We start from the raw sequence: 27,280 nt of genomic DNA, 5'->3' as shown, positions 1-27,280 counted from the left end.
CAGCATGGACGTACATTTACATGTATAACAGCAAATCAGTTGTGCACATAAGTAACGTTACCACCATAAGGACCACTTCATGCTCTAGACATCATCCGGCAATCATTCACAAAACTGTATCGACGTGACCGGTATGATGTCCGAGAGCCTCGCTGAGGTGATGCACCACCGAAGAAAACAAAATGAAAGGCGGCATCGTAGTACTACTACTAGCAAGAGTCCATAACCCCAAGAGGCAAGACTGAGTGAGTGTGTGCAGCTGCAACTCTGTACATGTTGGAAGTCCGCGCCGCGGAATTCCAACATTCCGTCAAAAATGACGTACACGTAACGCTTGTACCAGGCCAGGGATCCCCGGCCGGGGAGTCGTATACGACTCCCTGGCTTGTACTTGAGAGCGGTTTTATTCACAACACAATGAAGTAAGAGTCAAAGCAAAAAGACAACCCAATTTCGGAAATAAAAACAGTAGAACACTATAAAATTGAACGCAAAAGCTTCACAAGAAATCGAGTTTTGTACCGGCTGAGTCATGAGCTGGGCCTCAGCGGCATGACGTAATGTTGGAATTCCGCCGCGCACCTACCTAGTACCAGTACACAGGCTACAGTACAGTACAGCCTTTTTTGGCTCCCGAAAAGCGGCCTTTTTTGTAATTTCCTGGGCTTTAGGCCACCGGAAAAGTCCTTTATTTAGTAATAAAATGGCTAATAAGCCCGCTGCTGAAGTGGACATTGCAGTCCTGATCGACGGGGAGCTGAGGGACCTCATCAGGCAGCGTGGACTGGAAATCCCACGAAAAGCCACCAGACCCGATCTTGTTGCCCTGCTCAGAACATCGCTGGATGAGGACAAAGAAGTAAGTGAACCTACTAGCACGAGCCCCCTGGCTGCTAATGAGGGTGTTGTTGCCAGCCTGTGCTCAGCTCTGTCTGAACTCACTAATGTCGTCCGAGAGTTGAAGACTGAGTTACACGCCATGAGAGAAATAGAAGCTAAATTCAACGATTCTGCCAGAGAGGTGTTGTGCCTGAAGACGGAAGTACGGGAACTTAGGAACGACCTGCATGCCAAAGTTGAGAGGTACGATACGGTGATTCAAACTTTGAACAATGACCCCACTGAACCAAGCTTTACCAAAACCGTATCCTCCACCCCACAACATCGACCCACGTATGCAGAAACTTTGCACCAACAACCAGCATTGCAGCCCAAAAATACTGCCCCTGCAGCTGCCCCAGCTGCCCAAAGGCCACAACGCCAGCCTCCCAAGCCGTACAGGCGACAGGAATCGTCTCGCTGGCTGGCACCCAAGCTTCCAAAGAGCACCACCCGATGTGCACTAACGGGTAAGCCAAGAGTCAAAGTGTTCTACGTTGGCAACGTGGACCCCGAATGTGATGCCAAATCAATTGCAGAGCATTGTCAGGCACAGGATGTACACATCGTGCAGAGTGTTGTGTACACCTCGGAGCGCTTCCGAACAGGGTTTGCCAGGGTCACAGTGCTGGCGTCGGACGCCACCACCGTACAGGACAAAGCATTTTGGCCGGACTCGCTCGGTTTTGCAGTTCGTGAATGGCGCTTTGGTGCTGACGGCACAGCTCCAGCACTCACATAATGCCACACACCACCTACCGGTATTCACAGCCCCTGAACCCGCATGCTCCTGTGTTCACCCCTTCGTCTCCAAATCCCTCAACCCCAGCATTCTACTCTACAATTCATCCATCCAACCGACTAAATGTTGGCCACATAAACATTTGCAGCCTACGACATAAAACCCATGTTATAACTAAGCTAATAGATGAGCACTGCCTAGATCTGCTGGCGGTTACGGAAACGTGGCTCGACTCAAGCATCTCGGACACTGAGGTTTCTGTACCAGGCACAATTCTCTTACGTCGAGACAGGCCGTGCGCTGATGGATGCACTTGCCTATCCTCCTGCACTCCATGTCGTAAAGGAGGCGGGATCTGCATCTTCGTAAAGGAACATGTTAAGGCTAAGCACATCTTGGACCACTCACACTCCAGTCTAGAGTTGATGTGGCTTAGAGCTGGCACAGGCAAAGATAGTACCTTGTTTGGTTGCATATACCGTCCCCCATCCGAGCCGGTAGAGTTTTGGAATCGGCTCGCTACATCCACGGAGCAGCTGGACGGCGAGAATATTGTGTTGCTAGGTGACATAAATGTGGACTTTCTGCGTCAGACGTCCAGTGCGTTCCACCATCTCAAAGACACGTTGCTACTTCCGTGCAGACTGGCCAATAAAGTAACTGAAGCAACAAGAATAACAGGCTCTACCCGTACATCCATTGACTGTATTCTCACAAACATTGATCGAGTTCCGTCAGCCTCTGTCGTGGACTGTGAGTTTTCAGACCATCGCCTCGTCATTACTTCCGTCCCAGTGCCCATCATGGATGCGCGGAGCAATACTACTACCCATCAAACACGCAGAGACTACCGGAACTTCAACGCTCAGCGTTTCTGCGATATGCTGCTGTCCTCCGATCTTCATATCTTTACATCCCGTACCCCAGACCTGATGTTGGACGAGTGGACAGGGAAAGTCAATGCTGTGCTTGATATCATCGCACCGTACGTAACCAGGAAACACAGGAAGTCCCGTCGGAAAAATTGCCCGTTCATGACCTCGCCACTCCTTGCCTTGATTAGAAAGCGCAAATCGGTCTTCAAGAAACTAAAAGCTACTAACTTTCGAGACGAGAGCCTATCTGTACAATTCAAGCGGCTGCGCAACCAGTGCAATAACTTGTATCGACACCTACAGAATCTTTACTTTTCAGACCAGTGCCAGCGGTATGAACGGGAGCCTCGGCAGTTCTGGAAAGCCTTGAATATGATCACAAAGCGTTCCTCTCCGAAGCAAACAGTTACCATCCCACCTGAGCGATTGAACGACTATTTTCACTCGATTGTCACAGATAAGGAAGCGAATTACAAGCTCCCAATGGGACCTGCTAAATCCGACGACCTTACTACGTTTTCAGCCGTTACAGTAGCAGAGGTGAAGCTTCGGATCGGTGACCTCCAAAGTAATAAAGCCCCTGGACCGGACGGCATTCTTCCGTGTCTACTTAAAATATCAAAAGACGTAATTGCTCTATCACTTGCTATCTTATTCAACACTTCCCTCTCGTCTAGTCAATTCCCATCCTTGTTCAAAATTGCAAACATTACACCAATTCTGAAGTCAACTCAAGGCCCCCGCGACTGCCCTTCTAACTACCGCCCAGTGTCTTTAACATCTATCCTAGCCAAGCTCCTGGAGGGGCTTGTGTTTTCTCGTATACATCTTTTTTTTAATGATCGTTGCCCATTCCATGTGGACCAGTTTGGCTTTCGGAAGCACCGTTCTACCGGACAGCTTCTCACCAAGGTTACGAACGACTGGCTTGTCTCGCGCGACGCTGGACTGCATACGGCGGTTGTCTGTATTGATTTGAAAAAAGCGTTCGATATGGTGAAGCATCAACAGCTTCTTCTTGCTCTCGCAGCTGTCGGTATTTCGGGAGTGGCCCTGGCCTGGTTCCGATCATACCTTTGTGCCAGACAACAGCGGGTGGTTACCCACACTGGAACATCTCCGTTGGTGGCAATCACTAGTGGCGTGCCACAGGGCACCATTCTGGGTCCGGTGCTATTTAACATATATGTACGGAAGCTCCCATTGACAGCAGAGGCCTTTTCTTGCAAGCTCCCGATGTTCGCTGACGACATGACGTTGTATGCCAGCAGACGTACACAAGCTGAGGCCGTCGCTACCGTTACTGATTCGTTATCTGCAATTTCTGTGGATCTAGACGAGCTTGGGCTGCGCATTAATACAACAAAGACTGTAACTTTGATGATTTCTAAGTCTTCTCAACCCCTCTCAACTCCAATCGTTTTTAACCAACAGCCTCTGACTCAAGTGTCTAGCACGAGAATCCTGGGAGTCATTGTAGACAGTGATGTTTCTTGGTCTGGTCACATAGACTTTATCGTTAGGAAGACTTGCACGAAAATTGGCGCTCTTCGACGGTGTTTTCGGCAACTAAGTTTGAAGGCAACACGGCAGTTTATCCTCTCGGTTATCCTGCCTGACTTATTATACTGCTGCTCTTGCTTTGCAATGAAGCTATCCGCCAAGGACCGACAGCGACTCTCGTCCGTTTATCGTCGTTCTGTACGCGCTGCTTGTGGCTCGAAACTACAAGAGGACGTCATGCCGCTGTTAGCTAGATTGTCGATCGATCCGTTTGAACATTACCTTATTCGTAGCATTGCTAAATTTATCCATGTTAATCATGTCGTTTTCCCTCTCCCAAATCTGACGGACCTTTTCCCTCAAGTTTCAACCGGCCCTAGGACAACAAGAAGCTCTTTTAATGCTGCTATTGCAATATCTAAATTCCGGACGACTGACGGTGTCAATTCCTTTTCAAATCGTGCTGCCCTGTTCTTTAATTCTTTGCCTGTGGAGTGGCGCACCCAGCACCGCACTACATTTGCTAAGCACCTTCAGACCATGCTAAAAGACGCAGCGTCTTTTCAGAAGTATTTTGATCTTCTTTTCAGCAAACTCCCTCATTGATCTGCACCGCCTGTATTGTATAACTGTGTTTACTGCGTTCCTAGTTTAAATTCGTTTTTAAAAACATCTCTTTAATTCTTGCACTATCCCATTATGACCATGCTTAAAGACGCAGCGTCTTTTCAGAAGTATTTAGATCTTCTTTTCAGCAAACGGCCTCATTCATCTGCATCGCTTGTATTGTATACCTGTGTTTACTGCTTACTGCTTACTGCTGCTTTATTGTTCCAAGTATCAGTTTAGTTTAGTTTAAATATCTCCTATTATTATTATTTTATTTTTTTTCCTCACCCCACACCCCTCTACCCTGTTATCGGCCCTCTTAAGAGTTGTGTTCATCACTGTTGAGGCTTCCGATGGAAAATAAAAGAATACTACTACTACTACTACTACTACAGCAGCCAGACTGCACACTACTACTAGTCTTGTTCTTGCCGGTTATGCCTTACTTATGCAAGTAGTTATGGGCAGTCTTGCTACTAATGCTAGTACTAGTAGTAGTACATGTAGTACTATTACTAATATTAAATTATTTTACTCAGAACTGCGAACTGTCGTCGTCGAGTGTTGACATGTCATTTTTGTGTAGAGTCTTTGCTGGACTCAGAGTACTGACAGTCTAGTCTGTAGTGCAGTGTAGGGGCGCGTTTGGTTGGTACGAACTAGAACAGGATTCACCAGAACAGCGCGTTTGGTTGGGACTGCACCTGTTCTGGGTCGGCCAGAACATGTTCTGCTTGCTCCGGCCTCGAGGCCGGAGCTGGAGCAGACCGAGCAGTTTCACTTTTTCACAGTGAAACCTGGCGGGAACATCGATTTTGTTCCCAAATGATCACGTGCGTACGCTTTTGGGTTGGACTCGTCGTACCGTACTAAGTGACCATGGTGACCCATACACATTTTGAAGAATGCACCAATAATTATTAGTTTGGCACATTTTTCCACAAAAATGTGCTCTGTTTCTGGAGTACCGTTTGGTTGGCATGAGGCCGAGGCTGCTCCATGTGCACCAGCTGTTCGATCCTGTTCTGGATCGTACCAACCCAACGCACCCTAGGTCTACAGGACACGGAACTACAGAATTTTATACTCTCACGTGACCATGGTGACTAGTCGACTCCTTATCCTTAAGTTACCACGCTAGCATCCAGCGCGGGTCGATCATGTCCCATGATCCCCCGTAGGCGTAGATCTACTGTACTGAGTGTAGTACTGAGTGATGCAGATCAACATGACTGTATGTACCGTAGTGGTACACGACTTTTGTACAGTGGTATTTTTTTTCTTTGCCTGATGAGTGATGTGTGACATGTGGTGGGCAGATCTACGAGATACGGCATTACGCGGGTGTTCATAAGCATAGCAGTGCTCAGCCCGCTCGAGCACGTGCCGATCCTGATTCCTGTGCTGTATCTCTCCGTGCGGCTAGCAACACGTCGTTGCAAGATGTAGCCTACGAATCAGGAAGCCCTCTCCTGTCAAAAGCTGGAGGTGAGTTTTTTCGATTGTTCTAACACCCCGAGTGCGTTCTGGTCGGATGATCCCCTCGTCACATGTACTCTGCCATGATCGATTCTCGCGACGACTGCCATGAAGTGGGCGTGAATCGGAACGTGCCTGAATTCCTCTCCAGCTCTCCAGTCTTACGTCTTGTCTGCAGGGCCTTGCGGCCTCTTGGGCCGCGAGTTGCTGGCTAAAAAGGATCCACTGCTACACTGTGGCCACGGGCCACGAGTCTGTGTCAGTGTACTCGTCCTCACTGTAACTCAGCTCCCCACTCGCTCGGATCGGTCGGGAGGTCAGGACTCAGCAGCTGCTTTGGCTTGGTGTAGGTGATCGAGCGTGAGTGATCGCGTCATCTTCTCTTCATTGACTAGACTTCATTCTTCAAGCTGGGCTCTCGAATCAGGCATACTCATTCAGTGGAAGTGCCGCGCCCGAGCGGGCCGAGCTAGGAGGACCATTTGCACGTGGCCCCTTGCTGTCCTATGGTCACGTGCCTCGTACCCGTCTTGTGCGGTGAGTTGTTGACACGCTGCTGCCCGCTCAAACTAGTCATTCATCGCAACAAGCGTTTCTTTTATGGATGGGTCGGTGGTGGGTAATTTGAGTGTCACCCGATAAGAGTGTTGTGCTGGCCCTTGTAGCTTGCATGCGGTGAGACATACATAAACGAGTCAAGATAGGGATTGGTATGCAGCCTTCCAGGCCACACCATGTAGATCTGCACGCGGTCGGCGAAGAGAATTTTGGAGCAAGCAGCGTAGCGCAGTGACGGTGCACTTGTCACTGCCCAAAATATGCTTACGTGTCTGCTTGCTGCATCGGGAACACGAACGGCGTGGTCGGCAGTCGACTAGTCAGCAGACCTACGAAGTACGAGGACAGCCGTAATCATTGGTAGGGTGTTCAGTCACGTGATTTTTGACAGTGATTCATCCACACCGCGACTCCACGTATTTTTGTATTGCGTGATGGCACACGTCAAGCCACGCGTGATTGCTCAGCGCATGCACCTTCCTGCGTAAAATGGCAGTGCTCAGTTCAACGCGTTCGCGTGCAGCTGTTCGACAGCTTCTTCACAGTCCAAGTCCTGTTTCCGTAGCCCATTTCGTTTCAGAGTGGTGGTGTGGTTCAGTTTTACGTTGCATGATATTCTCCTGTTTGAAGCAGTTAGCTGTGGTGTACGCCTTGTAAACTGTGGCCATCGTCTTCTACGTCGTCGACTTCATGAAGGTACGTTCACTTGGGTAGCGTAGTGTGTAGCCGATTTGAGCAGTTTTGCAATTTCTTCTTTCGTATCTACCTGTGTACAAAAATTCAAAAATTTGAAATTTGCATTGTTCGTCTGCATAGGTGTATTGCCGTAAAGGAGGATTTCCCTGGCGAGTACTGCCGAGAAGCTGGCCTTACGACGCAACTGCTGTTGGACGCTGCTACAAGTGAGTTCGATGGAGGCCGTCGTCGCTCCAAAAGGCTGAGGGGTGACAAAAATACACCCGTGTCCAATGGCTTGGTACTTGAGCTTGCAGCGTTCATGACCAGCAAGAAACTGCCGTGGTCAGCCCTCCATACCTGGCTCTCAACGGTCGAGGAAACGTTGCTGTCCTGTACTGCGAACGCCCTCACTGCCAAGGTGAGACGGCTTCAGGCAGCCAGAACCAAGCTGCTCAAAGCATCCGATCACAAGTCTCTGTCCACACTCTGCAGTGAGGAATTTGCATACCCTCAAAGCCAAACACGACCAGAGCATTATTCTGGCACTACATCTGTGCATGCGTGTAGTGGTGGTACTACTAGTAGTGAAGATGGAATGGGTGATGTTGACCGAAATACCAGTGGCAGTGAGATATGTTCTGAAGCACAGGGTGAAGGACATGCAGTGGATGCAATGCAAACTGAAGACTCAGTTACCTTGCAGTTGCAGGATAGGTTGCATGCTTCACAAAGCAAAATTCGGAATCTTGGGAAGAAATTACGCCGCCGAGATGACCAGTTGATCAAGTATGATGACCAGTTGGCCAGGCTTGGTGAAAGAGTGGAGGGGGAGGAGGAGAGCAAGGAAGATTTGGAAGAGCAGTTGGGCAGTGCATTAGAAACAGTCGAAACCCTCAGGCGTAAGCTCAACAATGTGTACTGCAGAGTTTCATACGAGAAATCTAAGAGCTCCAGCACAAGTTCTGCCGTGAGTGACGTGACAGAAGAGCTTCTTGCTTGTGGGCAAAGGGAGAAGGAACTAAAGAGAACAGTGAGTGCATTACAGGCTGAGTTAGATGTGGAACGGTCCATGCAGCAGTGCCAGCACATTACAGCGAAGGTGGATGGTGAATACACACCAGAGGTGCGTCAGTGCTGCTATGACCTCCTTGCAAAGAACGTGGGTGTGTGGAATCTTGGGTCTGTGATACGTTCAGTTTTGCGCTTAGCAAATGTGGGAATTTCGGAAGTTCCATCTGCAGCTACTGCCTCCAAGATGTTGGTAGAGTTACGGCAAATTTCACAGTTGCATGTAGCTAGTACCGCTTCTGATGCTCAGTTCACAACCAGCCACAGTGATGGCACGTCGAAGCAGGGTACCAGCTTTCAGAGCTTCCAGCTGGCAACCAATGAAAAAGCATACAGCCTGGGTATGGTTGAAATGAAAAATGGTACAGCCAAGCATGTGTTTGAAATGTTCAAGCAAGTTCTGGGTGACATTGACAGTGTAGCATCTGCTTCAGGCCAGACCGATGTAGCAAAGCACATTGTAAAGAACATGAAGAATACAATGAGTGACAGGTGCGTAGTTCAGAAGTCCTACAACGTTCTATTGGAGGAATACCGCAAGGACATCTTGCCTGATGTTGTGGATGGTTGGGAAGAACTCAGTGAAGATGAGCAGGCTACCATGGGAAGGGTCAACAATTTTTATTGTGGTATGCACTATATTGTTGGCTTGGCCGATAGCTGCACAGCTGCTCTGAAATTGTGGGAGGTTGCACACTTTGGGAAAGATGTCCGAGTTGGTGCTGAACTTCTCCATGGCACGTGGCAAGGGAATGGTGGCGTTGCACGGCTCATCTATTCAGCTTCGAAGGCATTTGAAAGGCATGGCGATGAGGCTGCTGGTTGTGTGGCTGACTTTCACGCGTTTCTGTCAGAAACCAACACCAAATTGCCCCTGGAGGAGTATAGAGGAAACAGGTCATATGTGGTGTTCAGGAATGGTGCTGGTGTGTATTACCTGCATGAAAAAATGTTGCATTTTCTCACGGAGGTAACTGTGAGGGATAACCAGTTGTTACGTGCCGTGAAGGCTGATTTGGGTGTGGCAGAGTTTGTGGCTGGTGCTAGAGCGCTTGGTCTGCTGTCGAAGCTGGTCATTGGTCCGTTGTGGTGCCTGCTGGAAGACCCGAAGGTGTCAATTCTCGAGGTCAGCAAGTACTACACTGAGCTGAACAGCAATCTCCTGAAGTGGTCTACTGACGCAAGCAACCTGTTAGATGGCAGTGCTCGGCCATTCTCCGACGCCAAAGTGTCCGTCGTCTGTGATGTCTACACCGCGCTTGTCGAGCCATCGGAGGTTTCTGATGCCCTCACTCTGGAGATTCTAGCGTACCTGTGTTCTACCCTGGCAGCATTCACAACACGACTACTGGCGGATCATCTACCGGGTGGGAAGTACCATCATGCGCCAACACTTGCCACTGAAACTGCTTCGGTACAGAAGACTAATGCCATTAGCGAGCGAGATTTCGCCCAGCTGGATCGCCTGAAACGTGAGAAACCGAATGCGGCAACGGTGGCATTGGAGGGTATGATCATGTTTGCCAACAATGAAACAACCGATTGGCTCCGATCTCTGCCACCATCTGAACATGCCCGGCTAGTGGAAGTTGCTCGGTCAACTGCCCCAGCTGCTCGCCAGCAGTTTAAGGACAGAAGGCTAGCCATCCAGCAACATCGTCTGGCGGAGCTGAAGCGCAAACAGAAGGAGAAGGAGGCTAAGCGCCAGGCTGACATTGCTCGCCAGGAACAATTGACGAAGGCCATTGAGCCATACACGCTGTGGACAGGCACGACCAACATCGAGGAGGAACTGGCCAAGTTGACATCAGTCACTCGCCAGAGGGATGCCTTGCGGGCCCAGCTCCAGTTCCGGAAGTTTGTTATTGGGCAGAATTCGGCGAAAGAGCTGTTCTACCTGAGTAGTGGTGGCCGTGTCCTGCCGATTCCAACACTCGTCAGTAACCTGAAGAAGCTGATAGGTGAAAGCACCACACCTGGAGGCAGTGCCACTGAAGCGAGCTCGTCCACTGCCAACCAGTGACCTGCTGTTGAAGGAACCTGCCTACTCCGTCTGTTTATACATTTGTACAGTCAATAACAATTATTTATTCTTCTGTGTGTGTGTGTGTGTGTGTGTGTGTGTGTGTGTGTGTGTGTGTGTGTGTGTGTGTGTGTGTGTGTGTGTGTGTGCCTGCAGTTGGATCCCGGGACGGATACCCTGATGCCGTCAATCCTTTTTCTGCACCTTGTCCTCACCCACTTACTGAGGTGTGGTGAGCCCATAAGTGGGATCATTTCAAGTCCACCCTAGTTTGGGGATTTCAGGGGGTGTCGGCCGTTGGGTGGTTCAATGGCCAATTGAGTCATCTTTCCAAGATTCCTTTTGAGTCTCTCTCCCCTCTCCCGGGGAGACCCACGTGACCAGTTTTGGCAGTGAGCAAGTACAAGTACAAGTGTGTGTGTGTGTGTGTGTGTGTGTTGATTATGACGATGATCTTGGTGCGCCTACACAATGCTCATGTTGTGCGACTCCGCCTTTTAGTCATGCGTGCGGTGATTGTGAATATGATTGGTCTATTTAATATTGCTTTAGTTTTCTTTGCTTCCGCTGAGTGCCCTGTTCCCAGCAAGCCCAGGTCTTCACTTTGACACCCTACTTGTTCCACTGTGCTTTTTGCTGGTGTTGAATTGGACCATGTTGCTTTGCGTTTTCCTGTCAATGTTGATGGCCGGCGCATACTCGCTCTCTCTCTCTCTTGTAGAATTTTTGGTTGCACTGCCATGCATTGGTGAACTGAAGTGCTTTGTAGCCTGCAGCATGTGTTGGTACTGTTGTCCCGTTGCTGTATTACTATTTGTCGATCTGTGGTCTTTAGTACTCCAAGTATGTCGCTTTCTAGTGGACTTCTTGCATTAATCGCTTGGTTGCTATGGTGGTTGCTAAGGCCCATATTTAAAATTTGGCCGTTAAATTTGAATTTTGACGGTAACCCTAGGTTTTGTGGAGGGGGGCAATCAAGCAACTAGAAAATCTAAGCAATCTGAGCTTTTTTTCCCGTTGCCATGCTGGTTGCTATGGACGGCCGAAAACAGTGCATGTGCCATATCCTCAATGTAAAGACTATGCACGTATAGTGTGAATAGCACGGAACTTCAAAAGACCATAACTTTGGTATCCCTTGGAATTTTGACCTGAAATTTTCTCTGCAGTCTTGTAATATGTTGGTCTTTCAGATAAAACAGACCTTTGTACTTAAATCTCTCCCAAGTAAAACCACCTAAACTCCCTATCATTGGTAGATCTAAGGCGCTCGCGATGGTCATCAAGACATCATCACGACATCAGGCAAGCGCCAGGACTCAGGAGTCCAGGGCTCCTCTTTAGGCTCTTATTCACCGCAGCCAGGAATTATTGTTCTCGGTACTGTGTGGTATGTACAGAGTCAGTCGTGTAGTCGGGTAATGGGCACGTACGCACGTGTCACACTCAACTGTTACTTGTCTTTGACTGACTCAGTGACTGTTGAGCCATCCGGGCGAGCTCACCCTAGTGCCTCGCGCCGGGTTACGTGGCAGGGAGCTAGGCAGTAGGCGTTCGATCCGATAGAGTCCGACAGGACTGGAGAGTGGAGTGATGCTGTATCATGTGTATGCTGCCTGTGGCAGTGAGCCATAGCATCGAAGCCAGTGCGATTCAACTGCGCACGGGCGAAAAGGAATCTAGCATCTCTCTTGCAGTTAGATATTCTCTATGACTCGAAACCCAACTTCAGTGTCCTTGTGACTCGTGTTGTTGTCTACGTGCTGTTAATTTTTCCGGCAGGTGAGGTAACTCTGTTCTCAGCCTTGGTGGGTTAACTGTACCCGAATACCAAGTAACGTTAGTTTGGCAAGCAATTTATTTGCGGTTATAGAGTAGCACTAGCTGGAGCTGCCCACTAATTATTTCAGGCTTCAAGGGAATATGAGGTGCAGGTCGTCGTCACTCTTACTTTGTTCATAGAGATTTCCTATTGGACGTACAGCTCTCCCATCTTCGCCTTGGTGGGTCGGGATGAGCTACACATACCCGGCTCCCTATCAGCCTGCCATTGCTAGTGGCAATGCAGGCGCTCAGGCTGGTCATTTGGTGTCTGTCGACTCCCGCTTCGTACAAGGTAAGTATTTAGTTTGACTTTGGTAAAGTTTGGGCATTTGTAATTCTGTTCGCGCTGTTCTATTCTCTAATGATATCAACGATGCGCACTACTTGTGCGAATGACATCGACGGTAGGAATTCGACTGGCGAAAGAGCACTGTGCCACTGAGCGTAGACCTCGTCTGTACTGTGCCCATTGTCATTGATTTTTTTCGGCCTGCTCGTGCTCGGACTGTGCTAGTATTAGTATCAGTGTGCTTTGTTGCCAGTGATGTCGAGTTCCAACGCTTGTCATTGCACTACGCATTATACAGCCTAGTACTGGTGCTCTTACTCCGCACATGCGTGCTACTACCGGTAGATCTAGTGAGTCTGTCCTCGGTGTGGAGAGGGTACATGCTGGGAATGATTGCCCTAAATATTAATTCTCCAACAATATTAATTACTGCTGCTATTGTTTTCTGCAAATATGGAAATTGAATATTTTGCTCGTGTGGAGGAAAAGCGTTTGGTGTGTCGTGGAGCCAGCAGGCAATACCGTAACTTGTCATTCTGCACTGCTAATATAGACTTCTAACATGTTGAGCTCTTGAAGTGGTAAAGTATTTTGTTTCCTGGCATTGGGCGCTGTGGCTGTTTTATATCCGTGTATATTGACTTGTTGTATATTCGTTGTAGACGGAATGCTGGTTTGTGGAGTCTCATTGGTGAGACGATTGATCGTGTCCAGTTTTCACGACGTGCTGACCACCACGGTCCGTGGTCGTCAGCTAAGGACAACGTGGTTGCATTGTGCCACAGCGCACCGTCTAACTTTGCCTCTCTGCTGTTGCAGCACTTCATTGTACAGCGTGGCTTGTGTTCTTACCCACGCTCAGTTTAGCTACGCACGAAAACAAGGAGTGCCTTCAACTCGCTTGCAGTGCCCGGTGGACTCGCAATAATTCCTGGGGGCACCAGTGCTGAGGTTGCAGCCGACTGGCCGCTCTCACGACCGCTGGCAGCATGTATCGTATGTGCTGAGAAACTAAGCTACCGCCGTCCCATACCTGGTCTACCCGCCTGGCGAGGAACTAATAGTTATGCCGCTGGATCCTCTCATCCTGTAGCCACGGGCGGCAAATCCCATTTCATTCTACACTTGTATTACCAGTAGTGTTTTGTAGTGTGTTGTTGAGCCCGGCATATCGGGGCAGAAGCAGGTTTCAGGTACTACAACCAGTTCAGGCGACAGCCAAGCAGTGGATCAACCCTTTCCATACCGGCAGGTCGTCGTTGGTGTGCCGCTGTGCTGCAATAGGTCCATAACATGATGCTAGTGAACCGAATCACAGCGGCCTGATGCAGTGCTGGAGCGTTTGAGTGCTTCAGCCGGACAAGGGAGCGGTGACAACGATCTCAAGCAGAACTTCTTGTGAACTGACTGAACTGACGACGTGACTGCCTGCTGCATGCTACTAGTAGATCTACCCCGTACCCGGTTGATTCCACGCGCGGCGTATGTGTGAGAGCTGTGTGATGACTTGTGATTTTGTGTCTGTGCGTGTCGTGTGCTCCTGCACTCGACGGATACCGCTTGACTACCAATGCCGGTCAAGTGGCCCTCCACTGGAATCGGCTCCTCGACTTGTTCTGATGCAGCAGCCAATCCGTACACGTACACTGCAGCACGAGTTACGAATACGATCTTTTGGTTCCGTGATCACTGATCAGGATACTGAGTACGAGTAGTCATACTACTAATCATTACAGTCATTGGGGTTTGCATGTCCCTTCTTCGGCTGAACAGTTCGGCTGAACAGTTCGGCCTGGCCTGGTCTGGTCTGGTCTGGCCTAGCGCCTGCAGAGTGCAGTGCGCTTTACAGTATACTGTTGTGGGTGCAATGGGTGGCACGAGACCTTGTGCTTGGCTGCGTCGCCGGTACGCAGTACAATCATGTATGTACTGCTTCGTATCTCTTCGTTCACGAGATGCTCGGCTCGCGATCCAAGCCAGTGAACGAAACTCCATGTCCTATCCTCGAGCGACTCGATTAGGTATCGATCACTTCATATCGATGGGCAGCATCGAGTTTACCGGCAATGTCTCCTGATCTTGGATGATGAGCCCATGACATGGATTTGCCTGCTTGCGTCGGCTGGGTTCGTGCGATTCAGCACTTCCTAATTCACACGATCCTTTTTGGATGATGGCCGTAGCTGTATCTCTACCTAGTCCAGCGGAAGGTTTGTTTTCCCCGAGCACACCAGCCACAGCACGTGTGGCGTTGTTGTAGGCCTACCCTGTGTAAAACGAGACATGAGACAGAGCGTAGTTCCTACTACTAGCTACTGGTGACCTAGTTCTCACAGTATGGTTGTGTTTAATTACTAGTAGTAGTATGTGATTCAGCGGTTCTGGTCTCGGCGTCGCGAGTCTCGACCACTCTCTCTAACTATATCTAGTCCTCTTCGATAAAAAATAAAAATGTCATCCCACCACTACGCTTCATAGTACTATCGCGGGGGTGAAGAGACAAACAACCACCTGAAGTAACTTACTTGAAGGAATGCAGAGTTTTCTAAATTTTGATTTATTTCGTCGACTTTCACTTCAGTCCCGTGCGTGACCACCAGCATGCAGTGGTGGTCCCACGCATCCATTCGTCAGTTGTAGACAGGTCTCCATGTAGATCTGCACTATGACTATGACAGTATGAGACCATTTCTGCGCGACTCCTGCCATGCCAGTCCTGGCCTGGTTATTGCAGTGCAGTGGTGAGGGCTAGGGAGTATCGTTCGTGTACATGTACGTCCACTCTCCACTTATACTTACTATGGCGAAAGTGTGACATAATCGTCATTGGCCGTGACATTTTTTCTTGTGCACCTGAGTCTCAGTGACTGTTTTAGTGTTTATCCCTACTTCAGTACTTGTAATCTTCTCTGGAGCAAAGGTAGGTTACACGGGGTCTACGCTACACTCAGTGGTAGCTCTATCTCGTCCAGTGAGTCGTGAAGGGCTTTCACGACTCCCTGACCTACATCAGTACATGCAGTAGTGCCAGTGGTGTAAATCGCCGTCCGGCCGTGCATGGCACTCGCCCATCTGATTTGTACAATCATGCAGTCTGCGGCGGCGGGGGGAAGTGGCGGACAAGGTCATCATTATTATGAGAAGAGGTCGCGCGGAGTCTACGCGTAGCAGGGCAGCTAGCTCTGCGGAATCCCTTTGTTCTTGACTTGGGCTGGATACCTTGCGTAGATAGCTGCTGTTTATATTTGGCACTGGGCCTGCGCGCTGGTGATGCGTTGGCTGCCCGCATTCCAGGCTGTGGACGCCACTTGTTCGCTCAGTCGTAGCTTCCTGCACTGTTGTCGAGGTTTAATATGGGGGCTTGTTGGACAGCGGCAGGACGGAAGGGAAGCCACTTACTTCTCCGTGATGACCTGTGTAATTTACGTACACGGTGCGCCCCCATTGGCATTGGATTAGCTCCCAGTAGTAGCAAAGAGACGCGTACGTTACGTGTGTCACTCCGCGTGCCGGTGGATAGATCTACCGCGTACCGGCAAGTGGAAAGCACAGCGTGTGTATTGTGTAGTCTTGCTGACTGCACAATCATCAGCTGGGCAGACTGTGTTCTGAAAGTAACAGTTAGTTAGCCTGCATCGCGTGACTGACCGCCCATGAGGAAGTTCCTTTTGAGGCTGAAGTGCATCGCGCGCAGCAGCAGGTATGACTGAGATGGCACTCCGTTGTGCACTGCTTTTGACGCTGTCTTGACAAGTAGGTAAGTACTTGAGCGCCTGAATGAGCCAGGTCCGTGATCAGGGTGATGGAGTGGATTCCCCGCGATGAGAGTTAGTACAATATTATTACTAGTAGGCTGGTGCTGTAGCCTGTGTAGTGCACTAGTATTGGTAGATCTACCTATGTAGTAGATCTACTTCTAGTACCCTGCTCTGGTTGTCATGAATGCTTTTTTGCACTCCTCACTCAGTCCTCTGAGTCTGATCTGCTGAGTCCTCAGACCTGAGTTGGTGTGACGTAATAGTTGGCCAGATGCCATGTTGTGCACGTGAGAGACCAGGGGAGTGAGCGCCTTGAAGGCGCTGGCCTGCTTCCCATCTGTCCAGCCTGTCCATGTGGTTTGGTCAGACCTGTTCTGGTTGTAGTGTATGCCAGCTTAGGTCAGGAAGGAGTAATATTAATAATAATAATTATTGTACAGTGTAGGATGTAGCTGGGTCTCTTCCTGCTCTGACCCAGCCACCTGGTGGTCTGCACTGCAGCTACATGTAGGGTACATGTAAGGACAGTTAGGTGTCAGTGGGTTTTGCACTCTGCATGGCAGTGTTGCAGCTAAGGTCCAGCAGATGGAGGGACAGTTAGGTGTCAGTGGGTTTTGCACAGACTGCAGGGCAGTGTTGATTGCTGCCCTATACTATAGGCTATACCGTAGTCAGCAATAAGTGTATGTCGTCCTGGTCAACGTTAGTACGTTAGTGCTCATATTGGTTCCCTCAGTAGTAGTGAGATGCATTTGTCACTGCATAGATACAATGACCATGGCAGACTGGGTCACAGTGTCGTTGTACAACGTTGTGCTATGTATTGTACCTGCTTTTGGCCTTTTGTTCTGTTTTGTTCTTTGTTGTGTTGTTATCTTTTCACTTCTGCACTCTGCGAATCAGCAATGTATATTTTACTGCTTTTGAGCAGAATGCAGAAGTCACTAGTGCATTGATTTGCATATAAATGTGCAATGTGGATGTGGGGTGAAACGTGCGCTGGTTTGTGAGAACTGTGGCTGGCCATTTCCAGTTCAGGGGAAGACACTTTCCTGTGAGCGTTGATGAGTGAGATGGGCAGGTGCATGACCACTTGTGCCGTGCATGCTGAAAACATCTGCGCTCAGCATGGCAGTGGTATCCTAAGGTGGTACGGCATCTGTCTCTTTCTGTAGACAAATGTGTCCTACGAATGTGTGCGTGTGCGTATGTTTTGTATGGGTTACTGTCCCCGCCACACACCCACCCACCACCATCACAATCTGCATGCGGAGGTCTGGTGTAGCGTTGTCTTCCTCAGAAGCTATTCGGCCATGTCTGGTGACAGGACTCTTGGTATCGCTGTCCGGAAGACGTTTGTTACACACTCATCTCCTTCCCTGTTTGCCAGTGGTGGCTTGATGGGTGGTTTGGTTGTGTGGTCGGTCATTGATCCCAAGGCGTTCTTCACGGTCTGCTGCTATCCTGGAAAGCCGTTGCCTTCCTGAAGACCCCTCTGGTCATTCCTCATGCAGTCTTTAACTTAATGCTGCACTCTGGATAACTGATTGTCTGTCGCTAAAACAGAAAACCTGTCACACGATAGTGAAGTTTTTCTTTCTTATCAAAATATGCAGTCGATAAATTATAACGGGTGGTTTTATCTTCCACGTAGGTCGCAATGGGGCCTCCTCGTTGCCAGACCATACATATGGCCGTGGGCTTATGTGTGTTTGTGTATGCGGACGTAGCATGCGTGGGTGATAGCAGTGGTGGTGTGTATGCAACCAAGGCACACGCCTTGGTTGTGTGTACATGGACACTGTTGCAGAATGTGTGTAGGCAGGGAAGGAGGAGTGTGCTCAGCTGAGTGCGAGTGTTTGTGTGGGTATGTATGTGCACAGTTGCAATAATACTACAAGCTAGAGCCCGATTGGCTTGTGTTGATTGGAGCAAGGCACTGTCACAGGGATTACTCTATGTCGGTCGAGCTTGTGTGATTTCAGTCGGCTTTGTTGCCTTATCACACGTGGCGCGTGCAGTCCCAAGAACGTGCACTACTCCCTTAGAGCCCTGTCTAGACATCCGTCATTGCGAATCCTTCTTTGAATGGTGTCTTTGCGGAGCTTGTCAGCTAGTGGCTTATCGGCTATCTGCGAACCTATGGCCTCAGCTGTTACTTATCGTGCTCTGCTCTGGCCTTTGTGTGAATGCAAAGATGGTGTGGGTTTAGCGTGCGAGACCAGGCGCAGCCACGCATTTGACTACCCTCCTGTGTTTCCTGACTAGATAGTCAGCGTTGTAGGTGGCCCGCGATGAAACCGCACACTGGTGGCACGTGAGGCGGGCACGTCTGTGTTTGTTGTCATTCCCTGTTCTGCTGACCTTCAGCCGTGTGCGCCGTGTGTGTGTGTGCGTGTTGCCCTGTGGCGGTGTGTGTTGGCGTGTTCGCGCGCCCTAAACAGTCTCTTACGCCAGGCGAGATAAGACTCATCTCTACACCTTTGTGTACATATACAATGTGTCTCTGTGTTTTGTCTTGCATCACCGTTCCGAGCCCAAGCCATATTTGTGTGACAGCTGGATGTCTTGCCAAGCGTCCGGGACAATGAGTAAAACGGAGCACGTTTTTAGATAGTGACTGGGCCACGGGCTGTTACAGTATGACAGGCTAAGGCCGACACGAGAAGCACGTGTTGCTGCCTTGAACTAACGCCAGCCGCCTGCAAAAGAATGCCGAGTACTGCAAGAACTGCGACCAGTGAGTGCTATGTGGATAGCTGTCAGTCCCTGGAGGTCTTTGGTCGATGTGGTTTTCCCATATGTCTTGATGAGTTGGTCATGTGCTCAGCGCAGCGTCGGCCCAGGACTTGTCGACACACGTGCGCGGAGTTGCCAGAAATGCCTTGTGCCACCGCGCTCCATCTCTGTCACCACCGTAGCGCCACTGGGGATCATGTAGCGGGACACACCAGGTAAAAATTCCGCTGCTGCCGCGCCGCGCTGGCATTCCTGTCCGTAGTGCAGCCTTTCCAGAGTCGCGTAATGATTGCATTGACCGATAAATCCACTGTGGACTATCACATCGTGGCTTGTAGCATTTTGCAGGCGTTGTCATATCATAAACTTGGGACATATCTCAGTCTACGTGGCAAACCAGCCATGCATTCAATGGATCAAGTCAACTTTGACTTCGTTCTTGCTGTGTAAGCAGCTCATTGTTCCTAACCAATCTGTCTATTATCACCTGTAACAGCTAGTTCGTGTGGTAAATGTGATGGAATCTAAAACAGTTTGCAAAGGAGTAAAAGAGACAAAGTCACTGTTTGTAGAGTAGTGAAAGAGATGAAAATCATTTCGATCAGTTTTGCTTCCTGACATTGATTGTCCAGGACAGAGAAAGGACGGGATGAGACTGATGAGACCGCCATTCAATTTTTCAGATCTACACAGCATTAGATCCATGCCTGCTTTGGTGCAGTGGGTTGTGCACAGTGGGATGTGCTTGCCTATCACCTGTCAAGAAGAAGACATCTACAGTTGTCTGCAGGCAGTTCACAGTGCACTGTATCACACACACACAAAGTGTTTTAGGGTGTTTGTAAATTCATGTGTGTCCAGCACTGTGTCTATTGCCAGCCACCAACAACACTCCTGCTTACCACTCTATTGCTATCAGTAGTCTGTTGCCCTAGTGTGACAGGTTGCTGCTGCTGCTGGGTTAGGCATTGTGTAGGATAATAACCATGGGCCAGCATGCATGAGAGAGACTACACTGATCATGCAGAGTCACAGCACTATTCATAGCTACACATGGTCATGTGCAGGCCACTGGTATTTTGTCATATTATTGTAAGGGCCAAGTAATGTCTGGGCAGTGGTTGTCTAGTGATAGCTGTTATCAGGGGCTGAAGATGTCACATGTTTTCGCTGCTGTCTATGCTAGTAAGGCTGGAGTCATCTGACATCACATTCACATCACCTTCACTGAGGTGACATGTGATGACGCAGTTTGCATTGGACTGGCCTTCACTGTGTCCTCCCCCTTCACAGGACATGTCCTTTTTGCTTCCTTTGCAGTGGCACTGATGTGGGATGGGTGGCATGTTGCCTGTGTTGTGTTGATCAGTGATCTGACGGTAGTTTGTTATTCATTGGTGCCAATGTCTGTTACAGCCCTTCAGTAGATTGTCACTGGTGGTGCTCGCTGTTTCGTACAGCTTCTCTTTCTTCTGCTGGGACACTTGTTGAGTTAGGCCGATTCAAAGTAGTATGACCAGCAATAGGGCAAAGGGTTACGGTGTTTTCCAGTCTACAAGCCACACTTTGCACACTCCTAATTCACCCCGAAGTACAGTCAGTGCCCTGGCTTATACTGCCATGGTCAGTGCCCTGGCTTATAATACCATGGTCAAGTGAATGGTGATGTAGGGTAGGTGGCAGAATTTCGAGACAAAAACATCTGGGTGCGGCTTATACTCCAGTTCGGTCTATGCTCCGGAGAGTACGCTAATTATTGCATTCATAAGTTTGGGAAAGTTGCAAACGGGAAAGTCTGAAGAAAAATTGACTGGCATCACCAGCACTCGAACCAGTGTAATCGTCATCCAAGCAGCGACTGTTCAACATCTCTTCAGACTTCAATTATTATTCTCTTGTATTTTGCCTTGCAGCGGGAGTCGTGCCAACACCTGGCGGCTTCCCTATGCCGACCATAGCTGTGGCAGCAGATCCCAATGGAGTGCAGCAAGCCCAGGCAATACAATGGGATCGTGAGTAGTCAAGTGTGATATTTGTTCTGCTGCCTTCTGATTTTTCGTTATTTGTGAGTTGACTCCAGCAGCGCGCTGTTGATAGTAATACAATAATATAGTGTAAGGTGATCTTTGCAGCTGGACGCGTAGTTAACGCTGTATGGTCGGACCCCCCCCCCCTCTCTCTCTCTCTCTCTCTCTCTATCTCTCTCTCTCTCTCTCTCTCTCTCTCTCTCTCTCTCTCTCTCTCTCTCTCTCTCTCTCTCTCTCTCTCTCTCTCTCTCTCTCTCTCTCTCTCTCTCTCTCTCTCTCTCTCTCTCTCTCTCTCTCGCAGCTGCCACAGGAACAGCGTACGCAGTGCAGCCAACACAGATGGCAGCCATGCAAGCTGGACAGGCTATGCATGTTCAGCAGGGCCCTATCCATGTCCCAAGTGGCCCAACTTACTACCAAATGCCAGCAGCCTACAACGGCCTACCCACCGTGATGGATGCCAACGGGCAGACTTACATTGACCCACATTACTATAATATTGCCCAAACGAGTGGAGCAGCCACGTTTGTGCAGGCCGCTGCACCGGGTGCAATACAGCAAGGTACCGCCATGCCTGCTGGTGCAGTGGCCATTGCGTCTGCACCGCCACATGTACAAGTTACCTCCACGGTTGCTTCGACGACGGCTACCACGGCAATGGCTCAAGGTCCACGCCCCGTAGCCATACCGACCGCAACTGTCACGCCCACTGTTGCTGTTCCCGCAACTGCCACGGTGACCGTGACGCCGGTAGCAACCGTTGGAAACCCGCCTTCGGTAACAACCTCGGCGAGCGAAGTACACAGCAGTGGATTGAAGCAGTGCGATGTCAAGGCTAATGAGCAGGTATGCGGCTGGTTACGCTGTTTCACACCCACAGTGGCATTCTGAAATGCTGCTTGGGAAGTGGATTGTACCATTGCCAATGCACTGTGTATTGTGCAAAGTTGCATATTGGGTTGTTGTGCACAGTTAGATGCTTGCAGTTTCCAGGGGCATAGGCCACCTGGCCCGTGGCATCGGACCATGGGACAATGGGAACTATGTACTCGATTCTGCTCATCTCTCATCTTGATGAAAAACAGTACCTTACTGCTAGGTGCTACCACCGTGCATTCAGACCTGACGGCAGCTTCAATTTGCCTCTGGTGGGGCGATCTCCCTCCGGGTTGGGGTAAACAGTGGGTTGGCCACCTGCCCTCAACGTGTAGGGTTGAAAGCAGGCATGATTTGACCAGATCACATGGGATTGTGTAAGCACGCTTACGTGTGCATATTGAAGTAAATGCCAGTGAATCACACCAACAAGTTCACTACTGCACATGCATGGGTAACATACCTACCGCCTAATCCTTGCTGAGTGGGCACGTGTTCATATTCTGGCCGGGAGATATTTGAATTCGAAAGACCTCAACGAAATCAGGAGAGTTACCGTGTGGGATGGGGAGATGTGGCCGGCACCTCCATGCATGCAGTGCCTTGATAGCCGTGAGCCACTTCAAATGACCACCTGAGTATGTCCTTGCTGTTGAGAGCTGCACTTTTCACTGCTTCATTCAACCCATTCAAATGAGAATCTGGCTGGCCACGGCAGCGGCGGAGCTGGTCCTTCCTGTGCACAATACTTGATGGTGGTTGGTGTTTGCAAGTTAGTTGGTGAAGCCATTAGCTCGATCTGGTGCTTTGCATGAGTGGGGCATTATTTCGGCTGCTTACTGTACGTCTAGAAATGTTTGGTTGCGCTTTCCTCAATCCTTGCCTTCGGAGATATTTTCGTGAATACAAGTTTGTACTCGTGTAGGCATAGGCCGTAGTCACACCAATCGATTAGCATTCGAATTGTGCTAGTTGGAGCAAGTGGTCACACCACGTGAAGCGGGAATGGGAGTTTTTTTCTCATATTGCGCAGACAACTAACTGTGTGCAATGTCCGTTCACCGGCACTGGTAGCTCAAGTAGTACGGTATGGTGCTTTCCAGTATTTGAAAGCGGTTGAAAGCAACTGAGTCGCAAGCCATCCAAGTCTTTCAAAGCGGCTGAGAGCCGAAGTCGGCTGTTTGCACTTTTGTTGGTGAATGTCTTAATGGAATATCTTGCTGTGACTACGGCCTTAGGAAGTTTGGTCGAATGATAACTTAGGATCCTACCAGCGGCCACCGTTGATCATTCGGGGGATAAGCGACAACCAAAAATTTCTTGATGTGTAGGAAGTATTGTGTGCTTCATCTTTTTTGCTTGCTGTAAAGCACTTGTCCAACACGCAAGTTGGTCGCAATGAGGTCATACAGCGCTGGGCGAATGATGTTGCCGTGGCTAGCCAGCATGGGTCCTCTCCGCCACCTGATCCTTGTGATCTCTTTGCACCCATGCAGCAGCATGATGAAGTGGATGGTAAGCAGACGGCCCCGGTACCAGCATCTGGAAAGCGTAAGAGCGAGAGGCAGGACGACGGAAAGACCGGCAAGATGCCCAAAATGGAGTTGCACGCCGCGAAAATGGAGCCGGGGATGGTACCTGGCCACCCGGGCAAGCTGGACGGTGCAGATATGCAGCTTCCTGCGCCACCGGCTCTATTCTCAACCGGCGGACATGCAGCCGCACCCATTAGCCATATGCCACCTGGTAGCAATAAACCGTCTAAGATACCATCCCAGGTGAAAGTCAAGAAAGAAGACCGGACTAGTCGGCCGCCGCATACTGTAGTGTCAATGCCAAATCTGCATGCACCAGACCACCCGGTAGCTGTGGCTAGCACAGCTATGGGTGGATCCATGGTAGCTGGCCCTGCTGCTGCAGCAGGTGTACCTTTACCTGGTGCTGGTGCTCCTCTGCGGTCAGTGGATGATGCGAAGAAATCCTCGCGGGCCAGCCATCGCGTTGACGAGCGCAGGACACCAGACGGAGGACGCAAGCGTTCAGCAGCACCACCTGTCACTTCACCATCGCAGCACATCCAGCAACATGCTGCACAACAGCAACAACAACAGCAACAACAACAACAACAACAACAACAACAACAACAACAACAGCAACAACAGCATGCACAGCAAATCCAGCAGCAGCAGCAGCAGCAGCAGATGTCCCAGCAGCAGGCACAAGCGCTGCAGCAGGCAATGGCCAGTGGTGCACCGTTCATGCTTGGCCCGGACAGTGCACCTGTTCACGTCTACCCATGGATGGTGCCTGGACATCCAGGACAAACTCCCTATGCAATTGTATCCGTGCCAGAAAGCATGGTGGCTTCAATGACAACAGATGCTAGCAGCCGACCCGCTCCCACAACGACAGTGTTCTCCTCTGGAGAAGCACATCCACAAAGTACCGTATCTGTTCCACCTGCCTTGTACGTGGCTGGACCACCTCCACAGGCTGCAGCTTCCGGTGCCCCTGCACCAACCTCTGAGGAGCACAAGAACAGCTTTGGCAAGCTGGACAAGAGAAAACGCTACGAGAATTCCAAGCGTGCCAGTGAGAGCAAGCCTAGTAGTGAGAACCACGCCACCGAGCACAGCCATGCCGAAATGCCTTCACACACCGCCGCACTCTATCCACCCATGGCTGCTGGTCCAGTTCAAGGTGATCCTTCAGTGGCGTATCAGCAGCCAATGTACGCGCCTGCACTACATGCACACCCCGAGCAACATCAACAAGGCCAACAGCAGCAGCTTGTTTCCCAACAACCGGCGCGAAAGTCATCGGAGCGGGGCAAAACCACTCCTCGACCATCACAGACTGAGCAGCAGCAGCAACAGCAACAGCAGCAGCAGCAGCAGAGTAGTGCAGGTCATACACAACAGAGGAAAATGTATGTGGTAACAGCTGAGACAGTGGTGGGCGAGGGAGGTGACTCGGCTGTGAAGCTTGTCCAGCACGTTCAAGAGCAGGGCAGTGGCTCAAATAAGAAGGTGAAGACAAGACCAGGTAAGATGTCTCGGCCTGTGGCAGAGCCACCCGGCTCAGCGGCTGCTTCTGGTGCAACAGCCGCACCAAGGCACACGCCACCACCGGCACAATTACCTGTATCAAATTCTATGCCTTCTGGTTCCTCGGGTCAAGCACGCCAGTTAGCGGCAGCAGGCATGCCCAGGAGGAGTCACCATGGAAGCTCCACTAACCTGGCAGCTAAGCAAGGACCCAGCGACACCAGTCCAGTACAAGTAACACCGGGAGCAGCTGCATCATCTGGTCAAGCTCAGGCGGCGGCCCCTGTGGCCATCGCCGCCCCCGCTGCTGCTGCTGCTGCTGCTGGTGTATCTGCGGGTCCTGCGGGTCCGGTGGCAGCAGCATCTCAATCAGGAATGCCTGCAATGCACGCCTTGCCACCCGGTGCAGTTGCTGCAGCCACCGCCGCCGGCATCGGTCAGGGTGGCCAGCAGTTTGTTTACATGCAGCCCGCTGCTGGCTGGGAGCACATGGGCCCACAGCAACAGCAGCAACATCTCATGGCGTATCCGCAAGTCTTCCAGCAGCCGGGACAGCAACCGCCCCAGGGGCAGATGATCCACCAGCAACAACCCCAACCGCAGCAGGCACAACAACAGCCTGCACCGGCTGGGCTATCGCAGCAGGTTGATCACCAGCAAGCATCACAGCAACAGCAACAGCAGCAGCACATGGCATCACAACAACAACATCAGCAGCAAGCGTACCAAGGTCAACAGGGCAGCAGTTCTCAGGCCAGACCGACAAAGCAGTCCCAGATGCCTCAAGCTGCTGCCGGCTCGGGAACGATGTCAACGCACCATAGGGAAGGATCTCAGAGTCGTACCTCTCTCCAAGGTACTGCACGTCATACAACATCGCCGAATGTCAAGCAATCGTCCAGTGGTAAGCGTGATTCTTCAACTTCCAACTATCCAGCACTGAACACGCAGTCTTCTGCTGCCGACAAGCGTACGGCCGAGAGTGCCCCAGCCCCAGCAGCCCCGGCAGCAGCAGTGGTGGCCAGTGCTGGAGCTGGTGCAAGTGTAGTTGCTGCTCCCGGTGGAGGTGTTCTCCCTGCCGGCGCAACAATTACTGCACGTGGAGCAGATGGACAGGAATATGTTGCACTAGATCCGTCTTGCATGCCTCCCGGCACTATGGTTGCGCCCAATGGTATGCTGTTCACCACAGACGGCAAAGGTCTTGCTGACTGGCAACAGCAGCAGCAGCAACAACAGCAGCTCGTGCAGAATGCTCAAATGGCAGCTGCAGCTTCTGGTCAGCAGGTTGTGGTAATGATGGACGGAGGTCAGATGGTCGGTTTCCAGCCTGGACTCATGCCTATGGTGCAACAGCAACAGCAACCAACGCAACAGCAACAACCTAGTGTACAGGCGACAACTACCACTGCACAACACCAACAGCAGCAACTGCAGCAGCAACAACAACAACATCAGCAGCAGCAGCAGCAGCAACAACAACAACAAACCTTGTCACAGCAAAAAACATCACAGCAATCAAAAGCACAGCAGCACCAACAAACACAATCCCACCAACACCCTCAGCAGCAGCAGCAGCAACAGACACAGCAAGCTCAGGTGCAACATGGGCAGCACAAGTCATCACAGCATGCCTTGCCACACAGCAAGGACACATCGGCAAGTGGGGAGCTCCGTACATCTACATCGTCGCAGCAACCAGGCGTACGTGGCCAATCCAGCGCTGCGCCCACCAGCGCATCAGCTGTCCACCAGGACATGATCACCGCAACAAGAGGTGGTCCAGTTACTGCTTCTTCTCATCAAGCCACACTGGACAAGTCTACAACCAGCGCTAGCGCCGCCATGGCTACTCCAGGGGATAGTAGTGCTCGTCACCAATCCCCGTACACTAATCGCAAGAGAGTAAGGGCAACTGGAGCATCAACGGCCGCCGCTTCTCAAGGTACAGTCTACTGCATGGTATAGCGCTGCTCTGTGTTGGCTGATTGTGCTAACGCTTGTTATGGTGTGGTGTACGCGAGTGCAGGGGTACTCTGCTAGTGTTCAGCTTCGTCCAAGGACTATAGTGTGCTGATTGTGCTAACGCTTGTTATGGTGTGGTGTACGTGAGTGCAGGGGTACTCAGCTAGTGTTCAGCTTCGTCCAAGGACTATAGTGTGCTGATTGTGCTAACGCTTGTTATGGTGTGGTGTACGTGAGTGCAGGGGTACTCAGCTAGTGTTCAGCTTCGTCCAAGGACTATAGTGTGCTGATTGTGCTAACGCTTGTTATGGTGTGGTGTACGCGAGTGCAGGGGTACTCAG

General features: G+C 50.5%; 2 protein-coding genes across 6 annotated transcripts in view; both read left to right on the top strand.

The window, feature by feature from the left end:
- The first annotated feature begins 7,025 nt into the window (after window positions 1–7,025).
- On the top strand, window positions 7,026–11,654 carry LOC135804739 (uncharacterized). The gene is made up of 2 exons (XM_065318687.1): window positions 7,026–7,341; window positions 7,462–11,654. The coding sequence occupies exon 2, from the start codon at window positions 7,643–7,645 to the stop codon at window positions 10,412–10,414; it is 2,772 nt and encodes a 923-aa protein (XP_065174759.1). The 5' UTR covers window positions 7,026–7,341; window positions 7,462–7,642; the 3' UTR covers window positions 10,415–11,654.
- Window positions 11,655–12,063: 409 nt separating this feature from the next.
- LOC135804737 (pneumococcal serine-rich repeat protein-like) overlaps window positions 12,064–27,280 on the top strand; it is a 31,864-nt gene continuing 16,647 nt past the window's right edge. Inside the window, exons 1-4 of one of the 5 annotated variants that reach the window (XM_065318684.1) lie at window positions 12,064–12,530; window positions 20,938–21,036; window positions 21,353–21,897; window positions 23,424–26,919. In XM_065318684.1, the coding sequence (XP_065174756.1) occupies window positions 12,428–12,530; window positions 20,938–21,036; window positions 21,353–21,897; window positions 23,424–26,919 (4,243 nt within the window). In that variant the 5' untranslated portion in view covers window positions 12,064–12,427. Of the gene's footprint in view, window positions 12,531–20,937; window positions 21,037–21,352; window positions 21,898–23,297; window positions 26,920–27,280 lie in introns of all 5 variants that reach the window. The other 4 variants (XM_065318683.1, XM_065318682.1, XM_065318686.1 and 1 more) reach the window with 4 other exon arrangements.

Source organism: Sycon ciliatum, chromosome 1, assembly GCF_964019385.1.
Source record: "Sycon ciliatum chromosome 1, ocSycCili1.1, whole genome shotgun sequence".
NCBI classification, from domain to species: domain Eukaryota; kingdom Metazoa; phylum Porifera; class Calcarea; order Leucosolenida; family Sycettidae; genus Sycon; species Sycon ciliatum.
Note: the sequence above shows the minus strand (reverse complement) of the source record. Positions and strands in the feature narration are given on the sequence as shown.

Coding starts and splice junctions, on each gene's coding strand:
- LOC135804739 (XM_065318687.1), top strand. CDS start 7,643: ATGACCAGCAAGAAACTGCCGTGGTCAGCCCTCCATACCTGGCTCTCA.